At 44.6% G+C, this 18020-nt stretch overlaps 1 protein-coding gene across 3 annotated transcripts in view; it reads left to right on the top strand.

Moving 5' to 3' along the window:
* Arhgap28 (Rho GTPase activating protein 28) overlaps nucleotides 1-17797 on the top strand; it is a 167957-nt gene extending 150160 nt beyond the window's left edge. For all 3 annotated transcript variants that reach the window (XM_003464441.4, XM_013146688.3, XM_013146689.3), the window contains 3 exons: nucleotides 745-869; nucleotides 12635-12699; nucleotides 13961-17797. In XM_003464441.4, coding sequence (XP_003464489.1) covers nucleotides 745-869; nucleotides 12635-12699; nucleotides 13961-14055 — 285 coding nt within the window. In that variant the 3' untranslated portion in view covers nucleotides 14056-17797. The remainder of the gene's footprint in view (nucleotides 1-744; nucleotides 870-12634; nucleotides 12700-13960) is intronic.
* Nucleotides 17798-18020: the final 223 nt, after the last annotated feature.

Below are 18020 nucleotides of genomic sequence, written 5' to 3' on the forward strand. Positions count from 1 at the left end.
CGGGTGCCCACAAAGAGTCCCATGGGGGGCCATCCCATCGCCCACTGAAGAGTGGCAGTGTTCTGGCAGCTGTGTTTCCCCCTGATCCCTAAAGCTTTCTCTCTCTCTTTTTTTTTTTTTTTTTTTGTACTGTGGATTGAACTCACGACTGCGAGTTTGCAAGGCAGACACTAAGACCACTGAGCTAAATCCCCAGCCCCTGATCCCTAAAGCTTTCAAAAGATGTTCTTCTTAAAATTTATTTAAGCATTGTGATTAAAGCGGGCTTATTCATGGCATTGTTTCCTAAAGACGTAAACTGGGTGTGGGGCATGCCTGTAATCCCACGGCCTGAGAGGCTGAGGCAGGAGGAATGCTGGGAGTTCAAAGCCAGCCTGGGCTATAAAGTGAGCTCAAGGCCTAGCCTGAAAGGCATAGAGACCTTGACTCAAAGACAAAAATAAAATAAAATAAAATAAAATAAAATAAAATAAAATAAAGGCATTCGATTTTTATCCCAGCCCAGTTTTATAGCTCTCTGATTGAAAGCTTCCAGGGTAGTGCAGTAAACGCCCTGGGCTGACTTCAGTCACTGTCAGTCTCCTGGTGGGAAGGAAGGCAGTGCGCCGGGGGTTAAATGCCAGTGCTGTGGATGCCTTGTCCTGATTCCCGTGAGCTGACCTCATGCAGCCCACGCAGGCTCAGTGAGCTGCGATCACACTCGCCTGACCGCATGCCCTGATTTTTCCTCCCTGTTGTCCGCAGTCCGATGTGCCGGAGGGAGTCATACGGGTCCACGCCCCACTGTTCTCCAAGGTGTCCATGGCCATTCAGCTGAACAGTCACACCAGAGCCAGGGACATACTGGCCAAGTTCCAGGTCGAGAACAGGTGAGTGCAGGCAAGCGAAGGTCACTGCCCACAGAGGTACACTTCCATCAGCCAATCCCCACCCACGCTCTCCAAAGGCTGCCTCCTGATAAAATAGATTTGTTACTTTGGGGACCTGCCAGTAGCCGACAAGGCTGAAAGATAAATTAGACAACGGAACTGTCGGTAACAAAAGCTATTCTTTAAAGGACTGTCTGCAGATGGGCTTCCTCCTAGGTGTCAACTTGGTAGCTTCATTTACTCCATCATGAGTTTTACAATGAAAAATACGACCAGTTAGCTTTGTGGTTATCTTGGTAGGTTTTTTCAGGAGTAGTGTTAATTCAGGTTCCTTTGTGGATACTGTAGCTGTAATTTTCCTTAAAATATACTGTGAATAGTCCTTAGGATCAGAAGTGCAATTGTTTATGCACGCCTGCCTTAAATAACAATAAAAGACATACATCACAGTATATTTTTTTGACTAGAAATGCTTATCCAAGGATAAATATTTGCCCTGGGGATTTCAGTGTTGAAAAATGTTCATTAAACTTATCAGTCTGAAAGTAGGTAGAGTTTGAGGAAATTTAGTAAAACTCATGGATATCCTTAAAAAGCTTCCAGTCATTTTTTTAAAAAGTAACCTTATTGACCAAAAGGAGCCCAGCTACAAAGGGATGCATATGTATGCTTCCTTTATACAGTGCTCATATAACAGTTTTAAAATGACAGAAGTTTATGAATGGAGAAAAAGCGGTGTTTGCCAGAGGTTGAGAAGGAACAATGGAACGGTTGTAGGGGGAACCAGGCTTAGTTACAGAAGGGCAGGATGCAGGGTGTGCGTGGCACTGGAGCTGTGGACCCCTGGAATACCATGTAAACTTGGTGCCCACCCCACGGGGTAAAAGTCTGACTGGGAGACTGGGATGTGACGGGTCAGTCTGACCGGTGTCAACGACCTGACCTGACTTCATACTGTGGGTTTGCTGCCAGGTGCCATTGGTGAACCCTGGGCACAGAGCACAAAGAACCTTTCTGCACCATTAAGATGATTTCAGTAACAGTTTCAGGGTTTAAATGAATTGATTCATCATGTAAAACACTAGAAGCCAGAGTGAGGTTTTGGGTTAGTGAATTCCAGAAAGTTCTTTCTTTAGCTATGGGAATCAGCCACCTGGGGTACTCACTTTGCAAATTCCTGGGATCCTGTGTTTGAGATCTGTGTGCTTTGTGTATGTAAATGTATGCAGATGTATGTGAATATATTTGCATTTAAAGGGAAAGGAAGATTAGCCAGTGGCAACAGGAGCCCAAACCTGAGCAGCTACTCCTCTCTGCTACTGGCCACACTCAGTGAAATACTGCAGAGGTGCAGAGAGGCAGTCACTCAAGGGCTGGAAAACCATTCACGGGTCTGGGGGTCCAGTGCAGCCCTGACTTCATATATTACCAAGCTAAAGTAATCTCAAATAGGCCTTCTGTAGAAAGAAAAGACTTCTAATAAGAACCAATTAGAACCATTGACCACTTCCTCAAATCCTCTGAAGCAGCTTCTTCACGAGAACCTGCCGAGGGGTCCCTTCTCTGGTTAAACCGCTGGCTTGTCTCAGTTTAAACACTCACCTGACTTGACAGAGCCTGGTTTCTGACTGTCGACCCCTGGACCTTGGTCTAAGTCACAGAGGTGGGGAGAAACCCCTCCCTACCAGGTCCTGCCTCTTGGGCCTAACCCAGCACAAGCAGAGGAGAGCACTGGAGGCTGGAAAGAAGCCTCTGGAACAGGACCACAAGGTTTCAGAAGCTTCCTAGCTGCCTCCGAGCTTCGTATCCGGCACACATGAAAAGAGGCTCCAAGGAATGCCTGTGCCCCCGGAAAGGTCTAGCCTGGGCACAGAGAACCGGCACCTCGGCTCACACACGGAGAAAAGAGACTGCACACCACCTCAGTGTCACTGGGGCCCCCAAAAGATCCAGGAGAGGATCTACTCCCAGTCCTGGTGGCATCCCCAGGCAGCTGAGCCATGACACCCCCTAGCAGGCACCACACTGGAAAAGGCCCAGAGCAAGGTGCACAGGCAGGTGATGAGGGTGACCATAAAATACAGAGACTTTCACTTTTTAAAAATTCACTGCAGTAAAAGAGCACTGTGATTTACCCTCAAAACTACACCCCCTCCAACACACTCATCCTATTCTTTTTGGCGCCTTCTGAAGCAGTTCTGGAGCCCTCTCTGCTGAGCATCTTTAGTTCCGCTGTCTTTGCCGCCTTGATGTTTTGAATCAACTCCTGGGCTTCCTTTCCCTGGTCATTCTGACTTTGGGGAGGAGCCTCTAGTCACACAGGGCCAGATTCCGCAACCAAGTTTTGGCTTCACCTTTTCTTCATGGCCTCAGCAGCTGCATTTTCCTGAGTGTGAGCGGTAGTGACAATGTCTCTTCTCCTGTGATTGTTGTTTTCATCTTACTTAAATACCCACTTATGTTTCTTGTGCAGTCCTGGCTCTGCTCCCTCCCTCCGTGTCAGCAAGGGCCATGGGAAGCTGGGCGCCCAGCCCCACCCTATCCTCCAGGTGGACCGGGGCAGGTGGAAGCAAAGCTAATCAGCATCCAGTTCCAGTGGACCCCACTGTCACCCGCCAGGCCATGGGGAGTGGAGTCTTCACAGGCCCTGGTGGAGGACATGGCAGGCGTGGGAAAAGCTAGCACCCTGCTTGGGTTCCTTCCCTTCCGTGTCCCTGGGTTTGGTGAGAAGCTGAGCCAGCACCCTAGCAGTGTGACCGGGCCTCTGCTCCCCCTCACACATCCCTACAGAGCCTGACAGACAGTGACTGGTGCCCCCCACTGCATGTACCAAGGCAGTGCCATCCGGGGTGCAGCGAGCAGCTGAACATGCCTGCCACCTAGCTTTCTGCTACCTGAAAAATGGAGACTAAATAAGACCTGGAGTCTCATGGTGTCACACCGAGAATGTCCCCAGTACAACAGCAGATAATTCATCCCAGGCAGAGCATACAACATGCAGGAGAAAACACACCAACAGATGCCAGCATTGACTGGATTGTGTCATCATTGCCTGGCAAACCTTTACACCAGCTGTCGGAATTTAACACGCTAACATGCCATTAAGAGTTCTTTTGAAACAAAATGAAAAATAGAAAATGTACTCAGGTGTGGTGGTGCAACCTGTAATTCTAGCGCTCTGGAAGGCTGAGGCAGGAATGCTAAAAGCCCTAGTCTACTTGGGAAACTCAGCAAGACTGTTTCAAAATAAAGGAGGATTGGAGATTTTTAAATCATAAGGGCCTTGGATTTTTTTTTTTAAAGCAGAAAAATAAATGTTATAAAAGAGAATCACATGAAAATTATAGAACTGAAAAATACAATAACTGAAATTTTTTTAAACTTGCCTAATGGTCTCAATAGTACAGTGAAGCCAACAGGCAGGAATTAGCAATGCAGAGGCATCCAGAAAGTGCATTTGTTTTCAACAACACAGAGAGAAAAGTGTCTGGAGAAAAGACATGAGCACTGCCCCGGGCAGCAGGACTGTGATGAGAGAGTGAAGATTCCTCTCTCAGGCTCCCAGCGGGAGAGGACGGCGCAGGACTGAAAAGGAGTTGAGTAATAAGGCTTTGACTGGAAGTTTCTTCAGTTTAACAAAAGACATGCATCTACACATCCAAGGGGCTCCATGCACCGAAATGGGTGAACGAAGAAATCCATGGCAAAAAATACTGTTAAATCTGTAAAAATTAAAGGCAAAGCGTTAGACACCTTGAAAGCAGCCAGGGAGAAGGGATGTGTTTCTCACAGGGAGACGCCAAGGCGCATTGCAGTGAGTTTCTGTCTGGAAGCACAAAACCAGAACAATGCAACATAATGGTTTTCAAGGGCTGAAAGAAAAGAACCATCAGCCATGAATTCTGTGTTCAGCAAAGTGTCCTTCGAGAAATGAAGACCTTCTTGGTTGGAGGAAAACTTACCCCTACTTAATGGCCAAGGAGTTTTCTAAACATGAAAGGATTAGGGTGAAACAGGCTTGCAACATCAGAACAAAGAAAGACAGAGCCAAACAGCATAAAATACGCCACTTCTCGTGCATTTCTTAAACCGTCTTTGATGACAGAAGCAGACGTGCCCCTCCGTGCTCAGGGCATGTGGGAGATGAACTTAGCTATATCTTTATACAGTGGCGAGGGTCTCACCCCTTGAATGGTCCATGCAATGACCAAGGAGCACAATAGGTAAAAAGGAAAAAATAATTTTACAGTTGAAACACCTGACCTGTGCCAGGCAATCATACTAAGAGCCCTATGTATGGTGTCAGAGAGGCCCCTTGCAAAGATGGGGTGACACTGGCCCTATTTCTTCCTCCCGAGAACACGTAACTCCCCTCTAAATAGGAGGAAGACATCAGGCAAGTCTCAGGTGAGGAGTAAGCTACCAAATACCTGGACATTGCACCTGGAAACTGTCAAGGGTAGCTGTGAGAAACCCAGGTAAGAAACTGCGAAACTGTGTGAGCCAAGAGCAGGCCAGAGATGTGACCCTCCGTGTCCCGACCTGGAAGGTGCAGAGCAGCAGCGATGGCTCCTGTTCCGCAGCCCACACACTGGAGGCTGAACCTGAAGTCGGAACCGGGTGGAAGCACGGCTGTTCCTTCACCCAGAAGTTCTGAGGGTGACTCTCCTGCGACTCTCTCAAGTGGATCAGGATGCATCCTCTAACAGTCTTTAACTCATTGCATCTGCAGATACCGGATTGCCAAATAAAAAGGTTATAGGGGCCCTGGCCAAGATTCCCAACCGCCTGTATGAGGGGTAGGCACAAGGGTGAAATAGGGAACAGAGATAAATTTAGTAATGCATGAAGGGGCTGGGAGGTCAGGGCCCAGGGCTGCAGACAAAGCCCCTCTGGCAGCCACGCGTACGGGGCATACGGTGACAGGAGGGGCTGTAAAAGATTCAAGGCCACCAGAAGGCTCAGAGGTCAGTGATTCAGCGGGCGCCCCGTAACCCTGGGGTGGCTCAAGAGGGCCGAGATGATCTGATGCTAAGAAGGATCTGGCCTCTGAGTGCTTTTCACTCTGACTGGTTTTAGGTTGGTTTTAAGGTGAGAGAGGATGGCCCACCCCAAAGAGTTCATCTCAAAGGGGTTCATGAACCTGAGGGGGGTTCATGAACAACAGTGTAGGAATCCAAGCAGCCAAATTGATAAATTTGGAAATTATTATCTGAGCTCAGGCCCACTATATACAGACCCCCCTGGGTCAGGGTCCAAACAACAAGTGGCCCCAACTGGAAAGTTACAGAGTTTTTGAAAGAGAGAATCACAAAAAGATATCCTGTTGGAAACAGTTTAGCTAGAATCTTACACATTAATTTTGGCTGACACCTGTATCCTGCTTCTTTGTTGAGCAGGTTAATTTTTCTCCTGTGGATACAACTCTTTCTGCTTTTCTCATGGGACTTGTGCCCTGAGTGATTTTCCATTTTCCTGGGTCAAATGCAGGGTGCTAGTGAAATGCCAGGCTCAGGATGACGTCAGTTATGCCAAGCCACAACAATAGCAATGATCCCAAACCTCCATTTATTCCTCAGGGAAGTGTGCAAATTAACAGTGTCAATTTGTGGTCCCCAAGAGACTGTCCTGGACATCCTGGTGGGCAGGGGTTTGCAGGGAATGCCATTAACCCACCGCACTTATTAGAGTGGATCCATAGACTAGAAAGCAGATATCAGGGAAGAATGAAGATATGTGAATAAAATGTTGCCTTAATTAATACAAATGTGGAGGGCTGGCGATTTAGCTCAGTCGCATAAGCACCTGCGTGGCAAGCACGAAGTTTTAGATTTGATCTCTGATACCAAAAAAATAAATAAAAATAAATAAATAAATGAAAGATTAATACAATGTGGCCTGGAGTGGTGGCCCTGTAATTCCAGTCTGTTATTCCAGCACTTGGGAGGCTGAGGCAGGAGGATCACCCTGAGTTTGAGGCCAGTCTGGGCTACATAGTGAGACCATGTCTGAGAAAACAACAACAAAATTAATACAAATGCATTGGCACTGGTTTATGAATTGTGACAAATGTGTCATATTAATATTGAGTGTGGGTAACAGCACAAGCAGGATGTGGGCTGTACAGAAACTGCCTGTACTATATATTTCTGTAAATCTAAAATACTTCTAATATTAAAACTTCATTTAACTTTTCCCACTATCCTACCAATTTAAAACAAAAAAACCTAATTTTTAGTGGTAAAGTAACAATTCCAGAATAAACTAAATGAGTCTCTCTTATACTAAAAAGGCAAAATTACCTGTTTTTAACATGAAATCTTTGCATGGGTCAGCGTTCCTCCTCCATTTACTAATTCAAAGAACTAAGAGTAAATAAAATTGTCAGACCTGCTGGGTTAGCTACTGTTAAAAACAAAACAAAAACAAAACAGAAAATATCCAGTGTTGGTGAAGATGTGGAGAAATCAGAAGCCTGTGGGATATCAATGGGATTGGGAAACGGTGCTGCCACTGTGGAAAGTAGTACAGAGTCCCTTAGCAAATTCAACGAGGTAATTCTGCTTTGCACACTGAAGCAGGGTCTCACGTGGATGTTTGTGCCTCTAAGCCCATTATTTTCAATAACTAAAGCCAGGAGCAAGGTAAGGCTCCATCAGCTGATGAACGAATGAGGAAGGGTGCTCTCTATATATAACTGGGGGCAACGCAGCCTGGAGAGGGAGCAGGTTTTAACACGGGCTACAACATGGGTGACCCCTGAGGACAACAATCTAAGCTTCCTGAGCCAGTCACGGAAAGACAGTTACCGTGCACTCCCACTTTTCTGACAGAGGTCAACAGTGAAACAGACAGAGCTGTGGTGGCTTCCAAGTCACGGTGGAGGGGAAACTGGGAAGATCCTGTGCAGTGCTCCTGGGTCTCCAGTTTTGCAAGGTGTAATGTATCCTGGATCTGGAGGCTGGTGGGCATTACACGTAATGAATGTATTTAATACACTGAACTGTATGCTTAAAAATCATTAAGATACATTTTTATTATGTATATTTATTAAAATAAAAAATTATTTACAAAATACACAGAATTACATTTTAAAGTATTAACGTAAAGATAACTCACGGAAGTAAGGTTTCTGTACCTAATGCAGTGATGAAGCATCCATACCAGCAGACCGTGATACATGACGTATGAATATCATAAAACCCATCGAGACCACAGAGAAAGCCATGCAGAGAAACGTCTTCAGAAACACTCTGAATCAAGATAAAACCCCGAGGCAGGCTGTATCCTGGCTCAGCATACAAACCTCAAAAAAGCTGACATAACAGGAAGATAGCATAAAGATCTCCAAGCATTTAAAACTAAACCAAACACCTTTATGGCACAAAGAGAAAGGCTTAAAGGAACTTTTTTTAAATATACATAGAAGCAAAATAGAACTACAGCACACCAAGTTACATGCAATCAAGTAAAGTATGTGGACACAAACTGTCGCAGTAAGTGGTTATACTAGAAAAGAAAGACCTCGTTTAACTTTTAGAAAAAAATTAATAGCAAAATAAGCTCAAGGCAAGTAAAGAAAGGAATCAAGATAGCAGAAATCAGTGAAATCAGGGAGAGGATAATAATATAGAAGAGAAGTGGAACAAGAAGCTTATTTTTTAAAAAAGGACGATAAAATGCACTGATTTTTAAAATCCTGATAAACGTAAAACACTACCAATATCACAAAATAAAACATGATTACCACTTAGTGCTATCTTTAAAAGGGTAGTGAGGATGTACTATGAATAATTTTACACTCATAAATGAAAACACTTAAGACGAAATGAACCAACTCTCAAAAATAAATTACCAAGATACATCCAAGATGAGCCTGAGAGCCTGGGAGTCCTGTAGCAACTGGAGAAGCTGAATCTGTAATTTTAGGGTTTCTAAAAAATCAACTCACCGTGCCAATATGATTTCACTGTGGGATTCTAACACACGTTTAAGAAGTAGCAGTTACTGTCCCAGCTAATTTCGTGAAGTTAGTGTCATTGTCTTCTCACAAAGAAAATACAAAAAAAGTGAAATGCAATTAAAAACTTACAGACCCTGATATTCAATGTGAAATCCTCAATAAAAATAGCAAATCTAATCCAATGCACATTATTAAAAGAATTATGCAAAATGATGAATTGAGATTTATTTTAGGTGTGTAAGGCTGACTCAGTACAAAAAAATTATAATTCAGTAACAGGAAAAAAGATGACATATTCGTATTAATCAATACAGAAACAAAAGCCTTTAATAATATCCAGTGCGAACTCATGGGCCAAACTCCCAGTAAATTGGAAAAAAGAGGAGGCCTTCCTCCATTTGACAAAGATTGGCTGCCAGCACCCACAGTTAATATTATACTCAGCGATGAGAGATTGGGTGTTTTCCCCTGGAAGACCAAGAACAAGATAGCCACTTCCATCACTCTTGTTAAATGCACTACTGGAAAATTAAGCCACTGCAATACACCAAGAGTAAGAAATAAAAGATATAGAGCTTGTAAATGAAAAAGTGAAACACTATTTACAGATAGCTTGATTGACTACATAAAAATTTCATAAAGGAAAATAAAGATCTAGTTCAGCAGGTCATAATCTTACAATATTAGCACATGAAAATCAATCACATTGAACATTTGAAAACTGAATTTAAAACCAACAATAAACAATAATATTGTGTATGGCCAGTGTAAAATAAGTAGATACAAATTTAAATAAACAGGTAAAGGATCTGTATGCTAAAAATGACAAAATACTGATGAAAGAAATCAAAGAAGACCTAAAGAAATGGACAGATAAACCGTTTTCACAGAATGGAAGACAACAATTGAGTTATTGATTATACCAATTTGATCTGTAAGTTTAATAGAATTCCAATTAAAATCCTAGCAAGATCATTTGAAACATACACTGATTTATCCTAAAGCAATTTTCTGTGGAAAAGTACAGGCTATTGAGGAGCTAAAACACTCTGAAAAAGGAAGTAGGAGGAATCACTTTGTTATTGGAAAGCTAACTTTATCTTCTCTAGAAAAAGACAGTGTCATATTAGGGGAGCATGGACTTTAGAACAATGGAGCAGAGCAGAGAACCCAAACAGTAACCCACACCAGCACGCCCGAGTGTGCTTTTACAGAATTTGTATAGAACAGTGTACATACCATAAAGCCTTGGCCTTTTAAGGACAAGGCTCAGAGGTGCCAGGGACGTTGACACTGTTGTGTAGCAGCAACACCCTTCATCTCCAGAAGGTTTTTACCATCCTGTTCCCCGGGCCAGGACCGCTGGTTACTGCTCGTCTACACATTGTCTCTCTGAGTCTGTTCTAGGAACTTATCTTTGACAGAAGTACAGAAAGAATTCAGTGGAGGAAGGATGGCCTTTTCAACAAATGGTGCTATAGCAACTGGAATCCACAGGCCAAGAAGGGAAAAACAAAAAACTAAGAAATGAGCCTTAATGTAAAACTCGCACTTTATACAAAAGTGAACTCAAGCAGGGTCACAGATTTTTAAATGTGTAATGTAAAACTATGAAACTCGCCGGGGATTTAGCTCAGTGGCATAAGTGCCTGCCTGGAAGTGTGAGGTCATGAGTTGGATCCCTGGTACCGCAAAAAAAAAAAAAAAAAAAAACCAACTATGAAACTCTTTGGAGTAACCCTGGAGAACATCTTTATAGACTAGCACTGATGAAGAATTCTTAGATTTGACACCAAAAACATGATACAGGATAAATAAAACTTGTAAAGTAGATCTTGTCAAAATTGAAAATACATTCTCCAAAAGACCCTATGAGTAGGATGAACACACTGAGAAAAAGTACATATTCCATAATTACTTATATCTAGGATGTATAAATAAAACACTCAAACAGTAAAAAAGAAAACCCAATTTGAAAATTGACAAGAGACATGAACAGATGTTTTACAGAAAGATTCTGAGTCAGCTTCCTGTCACTGTAACAAACACCTGAGACAATCAGCTTATAAAGAGAAAAGGTTTCTTTTGGCACATAGTTTTGGAGGCTCCAGCCCCACATCATGATGGGCATGTGGCGGAACAGACTGCTCCCTGCTTAGCCCGGGAGTGAAAAGAAGAAAAGGAAGACGAGGTTGTCATCACCCCTTCAAGGGGTACCACACTGACCTGAAGCTTGCCCGCCAGGCATCATGTTTTAAGCATTCCACCACCTCGCAAAAGTGTCAAGAGCCAGACCCTAGCAGAAATGTGCGGGTGACATCTCACCAGAGACCTATGATGGCAGACACACATGAAGTGATACACAGCACCAGCCAAGAAGGAGGTGCAAATTAAGAGCTTGATGATGTGGCATCTCACACCTAGGAGGATGCTGATATAAAATACAGTGACAACACCGAGCACAGAGGTGACAAGGCCGAGCTACCCACCCACTGCTGGTGGGAATACAAAATAGTAACTCTGTAAAATGGTTCCACAGTTGCTTACAAAGCTAAACATCCAACTGCCGTGTAATTCAATGTTGCTACTCCAGAGCTCTTGTCCCACAGAAAGGAAGACTGTGCCCACGAAAAAGCCTTCACACAAACTCGCAGCAGCTTCATCAGACAATCAAAGTGGATGAAACCCGGTGTCCCGCAATGGGTAGATGACTAAACAAACTGATAAAAGCTGTGATCCAGGGCGTAGCTCTCAGCAGCGCAGACAACCTGGGGCGTCACTGAGGACAGGCTGAGTGAGCGGAGGAAGCCATGCAGAAGGTTCTACAGTGTGTGTGCATTCGCAGGCATCTATCGAAGACACACGTATAGAGATGCAGACTGGGGCCCTGGCTGCCCAAGGTCAGGGTGAGAGGTGAGGGAGGGAGGCCATGGGACGGTTCCTCAGTCCTTGTGGTGGGAATCTTCTGCATCTTCACTGAGTCTCGATTGGCGCTCTGGTCTTGGTCATTGCCCAACAGTTTTGCAAGCTTTTCTTATGGGGAGAAACTGGGTAAAAGGCTCACAGACCCTGTTTGTGTTATCTTACTACTACATGCAAATCTAGAAACAGCAAACAAGACAGAGCATGCATCCCACTGAGGCCCAACCAAAGACCAGGACTGTCTGTCCACCCAAGGCAGATGGAGACCATCCCTGGTCTCTCAGATCCTTCTACCCTGACATTCTAGTGTTGGATGGAAAAAAATGGACAGGAAAGTTACTTTCTATTGGTTGCTTTTTTTATTTTTTATTTTTCTTAGATAAAGCAGAGTTTTACAGAGATGTTACCTAGACAGCTTCAAAGCACTAGGCAGCCTTGAAAACCTGCAGGTTGGAAGCAAGGCTGCCATTCGACATTTGGCAAGTGCAGAAGTGAAGCCTGACTTCTCTTGAAGGTGAAGAACCGTGTCCAGGGGTGAGGCAGCCTGCTGGCACCCAAGTGCCCCTCCAGCCTGATGCATACAGCTGGAGCACCCAGCCTCCTTGGGTTCCAGCTTCTTGTCCAAGTCAAACAGGAAAAATAAAGGTTGCTAACTGCAGTCGTGCTGGGATCTCGTGGCATATATTTCTTTTTTTAAAATTAATTGGTACTGGGGATTGAACTCAGGGCTGCACACTTGCAAGGCAGATGCTTATGCCGCTGAGCTAAATCCCCAGCTCATGGCATATATTCCATCAGGACAGAATGAGTTACTTGCCGCGTAGTTTCCCTTTGGATCATGAAATGGGATTAAGATGATGCTGCCTTCTTGTCTTTCTAGTCATGGTTCATCGGAGCGTATTAAGATTCAGAACCAAAGGTTGTATGAAGTTGGAGGAAATATAGGTAAGCACTTATTCATCCACTTTACTTCTTCTTTTTTTTTTTGTCTTTTTCATTTTTTATCGGTACCAGGGATTGAACTCATGACCACACATTTGCAAGGCAGGCGCTTATGCTACTGAGCTAAATCCCCAGCCCTCATCTGCTCTATCTCTAAAGTTCCAGGTTAGTCTAAGAGAAATATGTCACTATTGTTGTAAAGGTATACTTTACAAGTTTCTTACATTAAAAGCCAGGAGGATATTTCTTTAATGTTCTTCTGTCAACCTTACTTTGCATTATTTGCTATTTGGGCACCTTTGGGCACGTCCGTGGCTGGCAGATGCCCAGGGTACATGTGGATAGCTGTCCTGCCGATAGGTGTCCCCATGGTCCTGCAGTATGAACGTTCCTAAAATGCTCTCGAGTCTGCTCCGGCCCTGCTCCAGTGACTGTCTGTAAAGCTGTTAGAGGACACATGTCAGCATATAAATCAGTTTATACCCAAAACAAACTTGGGTCATATTTCTCTATCTGATGTGCAGAGCTAAGGTGCAGTTGCAAGCAGAAACATCAGAACGGCACCCAAGATTTGAGGGCAGATTTATTTACGTTGACGGGCCCTGATTGGGATCATTCCCAGCACATTAGACCCTGATCTCTAGGGCTTATGTGAGATAAGCAAGCAGGAAGTGCAGAGGCAGAATGGCTTGTCAACTGGTGACTGGCTTATACGGTGTGCATCACAGTGACCAGCTGTGAATCACAGAGACCAGCTGTTTCTAGGAGAACAGGAGCAACCAGAACTGGAACAAGAACTGTTTCCTGGACAACCAAGAAACTGAAGAAAACAGGCTGGAGGGGCCATTTTCTGTTACAAGGGAATGATTGTCCTGTGATTGGTGTGACTTTTTTCCCACAAGTTCTTTCTCCCCCCCCCCCCCTCTCTCTCTCTCTCTCTCTCTCTCTCTCTCTCTCTTTCTTTCTTTCTTTCTTTCTTTCTATCAGACAGGGCCTCACTATGTCGTTTAGGCTGCTCCATGAGGCTCCTGAGTGCTGGGATTACAGGCATGCACCACCACATCTGACTGGCTTTTTTCCACAATTTCATGAGATTTATTTGAATTACTTTGCAGTAAGAAAGACAGAGGTTTTGTTAAGAAATTTTAAAATATATACACTTCCCTTTAGTGGGGAAACCTATTGGCCTCCCTGAACCTTCACACACATGAACCGTGCCTGGCGAGGTCTGGAGGACATTCTGTGATTCTTCTCTCTCTTTTAGGACAGCACTGCTTGGATCCAGATGCATACATATTGGATGTATATCGTGTAAATCCACATGCAGAATGGGTGATTAAGCCACAACCACACCCTTGAAGTACCCCCAAAGCGGCCGTCCTGCATATTGTAGCCCAAGAAGGTCCAACTCATGATGGGGAATGCTAGACTGCCTGGACACACCTGTCCCCATAGCTGTCTGGGTGTCCCTCGTCCCGAGGGGCGGTGTCTCCAGCTCTCTCCTTGTGAACTCTGCAGAAGGAGATGGTTCGGTACTTAAGCTGAACATTCTCCACGTTTCCCTGATGAAAGGAAGAAGACGGGACCCTTCCAGAAGGCAGGCACTGTGGAACTAACTCAGGGCTCAGTCCTGTCTGGTGTCTGATTCTGCAACAGACATGAGTGTGACCTCATACCTGGGGATGGGCAGCCCTTCCTTTCATAGCCAATGCTACCAACAAGTGGGAGAGACTTTTTTTATACTTATGTTATATGCATATATTGACTTTTTTTTAGCAAGAGTGTCAGAAATAGCCTTAATCTCTACCCTGCAAAATACTCCACATCTACTTTCCAAAGGGAATCGGTTTCTAAAGTGAAACAGACAATATTTATGTTCTCCGTGGCTCCTGGGTTGGAGGAGGAACTTCCGCCTAGAGAAAACCGTCGTGGCAGATGTGATGACCTTTGCTGTGTCACCGAGTACTAAAAATGATGTTTTGTCACCCATCGCCTTACATGTACACTGCCTGTGTGGAGGACATTGCGACACAGCTCTCAGCCTTCCAGACCCTGCGCTCTGCGCCCAGGAGTCTCTGTTCCCTTCACGGTCCTGCTCAGGAATACCCTTCCCTGTGCCACACAGATGTGCTTCTCTGATCACACGCATTGTTTCTGTACATTTACTGCTGTAGGTAGTGCTTGCTTTCTGCAGCCCCCACCTAAAGTTACAGAACTGCGTCTATCCCAAGAGTGCTGAAAGGTCCCCTTCCCTCCGGCTTTTACAAGCTGTGCACACAGACTTTCTTTTGTTCATGGCACATATGTGAGAATGGCTGAGGCCCGTGGAGGAGCATCGGGCCGCGGGATGAGATGCATGTCGGGAAGCCTCGGCAGCCACCTCACCGTCAAGCTTCTGCCCTGGGTCGCAGCGCCGACCAAATCTAAAACACGCTCTGTCCTCTCTCTTAGCATCGCAGATCCTGGCTCTCTAGGACCAAGCCAAGATGGCACAGCGCTCTCTTCCCCCTGGGCATAGACTTCAATGTGATTTTGATCAGTTTTAATAACGATTAAGGGCCTGGTGCCTCTCACTTGCAGTTCAGTGTGGAATCACAAACCCGGGAAACGTTTTTATTTTACCAAGTGCCAACATACTGTGATGATACCTGTAAGCGCGGTTAGAGAAGCAGGGCTGTGCACGCTGCCTCGCGCCTTGATGTCTGTACAAAGCACTATTTATGCTCCACATGCAGATAATTGTGTTTCTGGCCTTTGGGATTTTGTTATGCTTTTATAAGAAATGCAAAGATGCATTCATTTGTTTGAGAATCTTTCTTTTGCCAGGTGACCAGTGAGAAAGGAAGCAGGTTTATACTTCTGCACACATTTCATTGGTTTTCAAAGTGTGCTAATGTGAGTTTACACAGTGAATTTCCAGAGTATGGAAAAAAAAACTTCTACCGCCTTGGCGGCAGCAGTGAACCTGCTCATTCTGTGGCAGCCGAGTCCGGAACCCTTACGTGGCAGTGACCCAGGCCCATGCGTGGAAGGCAGCTTCCCAGGAGCGGCCTTACATTTCTGTCTGTGTCTAACTCTGGTGTTTGTCACTACATCTTACTGGATTCTCCTGCAATTATACATAAAATTCGTAACTGTATTCATTCATTATTTTTATTTCTGAGTTTCCATTTCTTTTGACTGACAACACATTAGAACCTGTTCTGAGTTCTGAAGATTTTCAGGTTTACCCCCTCTTGTCACCAACCCCCCAAATGGTAGGTAAAATACAATGAGTCTCTGGATTTCTTACCCATTTTGTGATTTTAGACATCAAAGACTTCACTTGGACCATTCCCCACACTAATTGCTGCATCCAAGCCATGTAGCAGCTTGTAAGTAGCTGTGCCCGTGTAGGGCTGAGTCAGAATCACAGAATCAGAGTCATTAATGTAACTTTTATTCTTGATAACAAAGTTATCTAGTTGGGTACTTGTATTACTAAAAAAGTTCTTTAGCCTAATGTTATTTTTTTCTCTTTCTTTCTTTCTTCTTTCTGTCTGTCTGTCTGTCTTTCTTTCTTTTTTTTTTGTACCAGGCATCAAACTCACAACCTTGCACTTGGCAGGCAGGTGCTTATGCCACAGAGCTAAATCCCCGGCTCCCCGCTAATGTTATTCTTCAAGAATATCCACTATGATTAAGCCCTAAACTGCCAGCCACCTAAGAATTGGGAGGATTAAAAAACAGCCACTTAGGGGCTGGAGGTTTAGCTCAGCGGCATAAGCACCTGCCTTGCAAGCAGGCGGTTGTGAGTTCGATCCCCAGTACCGATAAAAAATGAAAAAGACCAAAAAAAAAAAAAAATCTTAAAAAACAGCCACTTGTTGTTTTAAAAACTTCAGTACCAGAAAGCAAATGATATCTGTACAAACAAGAGGAAGGTCATATACACAGCTCATAAATAGTATCTTTTTGTTGTTGTTGTTGTTTGTGACAGGTCTCACTATGTAGTTCAGGCGGGCCTTGAACTCACTATGTAGTGCAAACTGACCACAAACTTGTGGTAATCCCCCTGCCTCGGCCTCCCCAGTGCTGGGATCATAGGTGTGCGCCACTACACCCAGCTATAAACTTTAATTCTTAACGGCTTCTCACTCTCACCCCATTTCAAGTTGCTGTTGGTACATATTTGGGAAAGTATCAGAGGACATTAACACTTTAAAACACTATTCAGGAAAGTTCCTGGACCTGGTTCCTTGTTTCCTGCATTCTGCCAAGGAGGCGGTGCCCTTGGGGACACTGCGTGTGCATTGGAGTCAGCGGCTTCTGAACAACTGGGGTGCAGGTCTTCACGACGCGCCGTAGTATAAGCTACCTCCCGTGCCTTTCTTGGAAAACAACCGAAGGACTATGACAGCGTCTGCAGCCAGCCCCGTGTCATATTGAAGCTGCCTCGGTTCACTTCCAGTGTACATTTGGTAATAGAATTCATGGTGTGAGATGTTTGTAAGCTTTATAGCTTTAAAGCCACAAAGGCCTCTGTCATGGAACCAGGGTGGCTGCCTGGTGCCTCGGCCGGTGGTAACGGTCTCAGCTTCCCGCTGTGTGCACAGGTGGTTTCCAAAGGTAGGAGCTACTGTTCCTCTCTCCCTTCGGGCCTCTTCTACTGCCGTCCATGCATTTCAGGACTGAAAAGTAACATGAAATTGAAATACAGAGGCCCAGCAAGCATATTTCACCTATTTTTCATATATGTGTTACTTGCCTAAAAAGATTGGGTAGGACGGGACTGAATAGTTCCTGACTCACATTTATCAACTGTTCCCATAAATATGTCACCTAATAAAAAATGATAGGACATGGGATTAAAATGCCCAAGTATTTCAACAGTTTTTACACACAGGCTGAATTTTGAAATAGCATCTTTTCTTTGTCCTTTTCAAGATTCCTTGATGCTCTTAATTTGTAAATCATGTGTCACTGGGAAATGCCTGCACTGTACATCTGCTTCCTCCGAAGTTGATGCTGACTCTTATCCTGTCAGCTTCCAAGGTTAAGGAGAATGTGTATGTTGCATTTTATCCATAAGAATAAAAAGCAAAAACTATGGTTGTAAGAATTGTTCTGTTGGACATGTTTGAGGAGACAGTGGCACAGGTGAGGGACCCGGAGCTCTGCGCCACTCGGTTTGTGTCTGAGCCCATCTCTGTCACTGGGGAGCCAGGTGGGGGCCAGGCCAAACCAATGGGCACCCTAATAGCAGCAGGAGGTGGAGATGGAGGAGGGGTTGAATTGAGTAAGCAATAGCTGTTTCCTACGGTAGGTAGTCAGAGTAACTGCTT

The sequence above is a fragment of the Cavia porcellus genome, unplaced genomic scaffold, assembly GCF_034190915.1.
Source record: "Cavia porcellus strain 051 isolate PalLab524CR breed Dunkin Hartley unplaced genomic scaffold, mCavPor4.1 scaffold_20, whole genome shotgun sequence".
In the NCBI taxonomy this organism is placed as follows: Eukaryota; Metazoa; Chordata; class Mammalia; order Rodentia; family Caviidae; genus Cavia; species Cavia porcellus.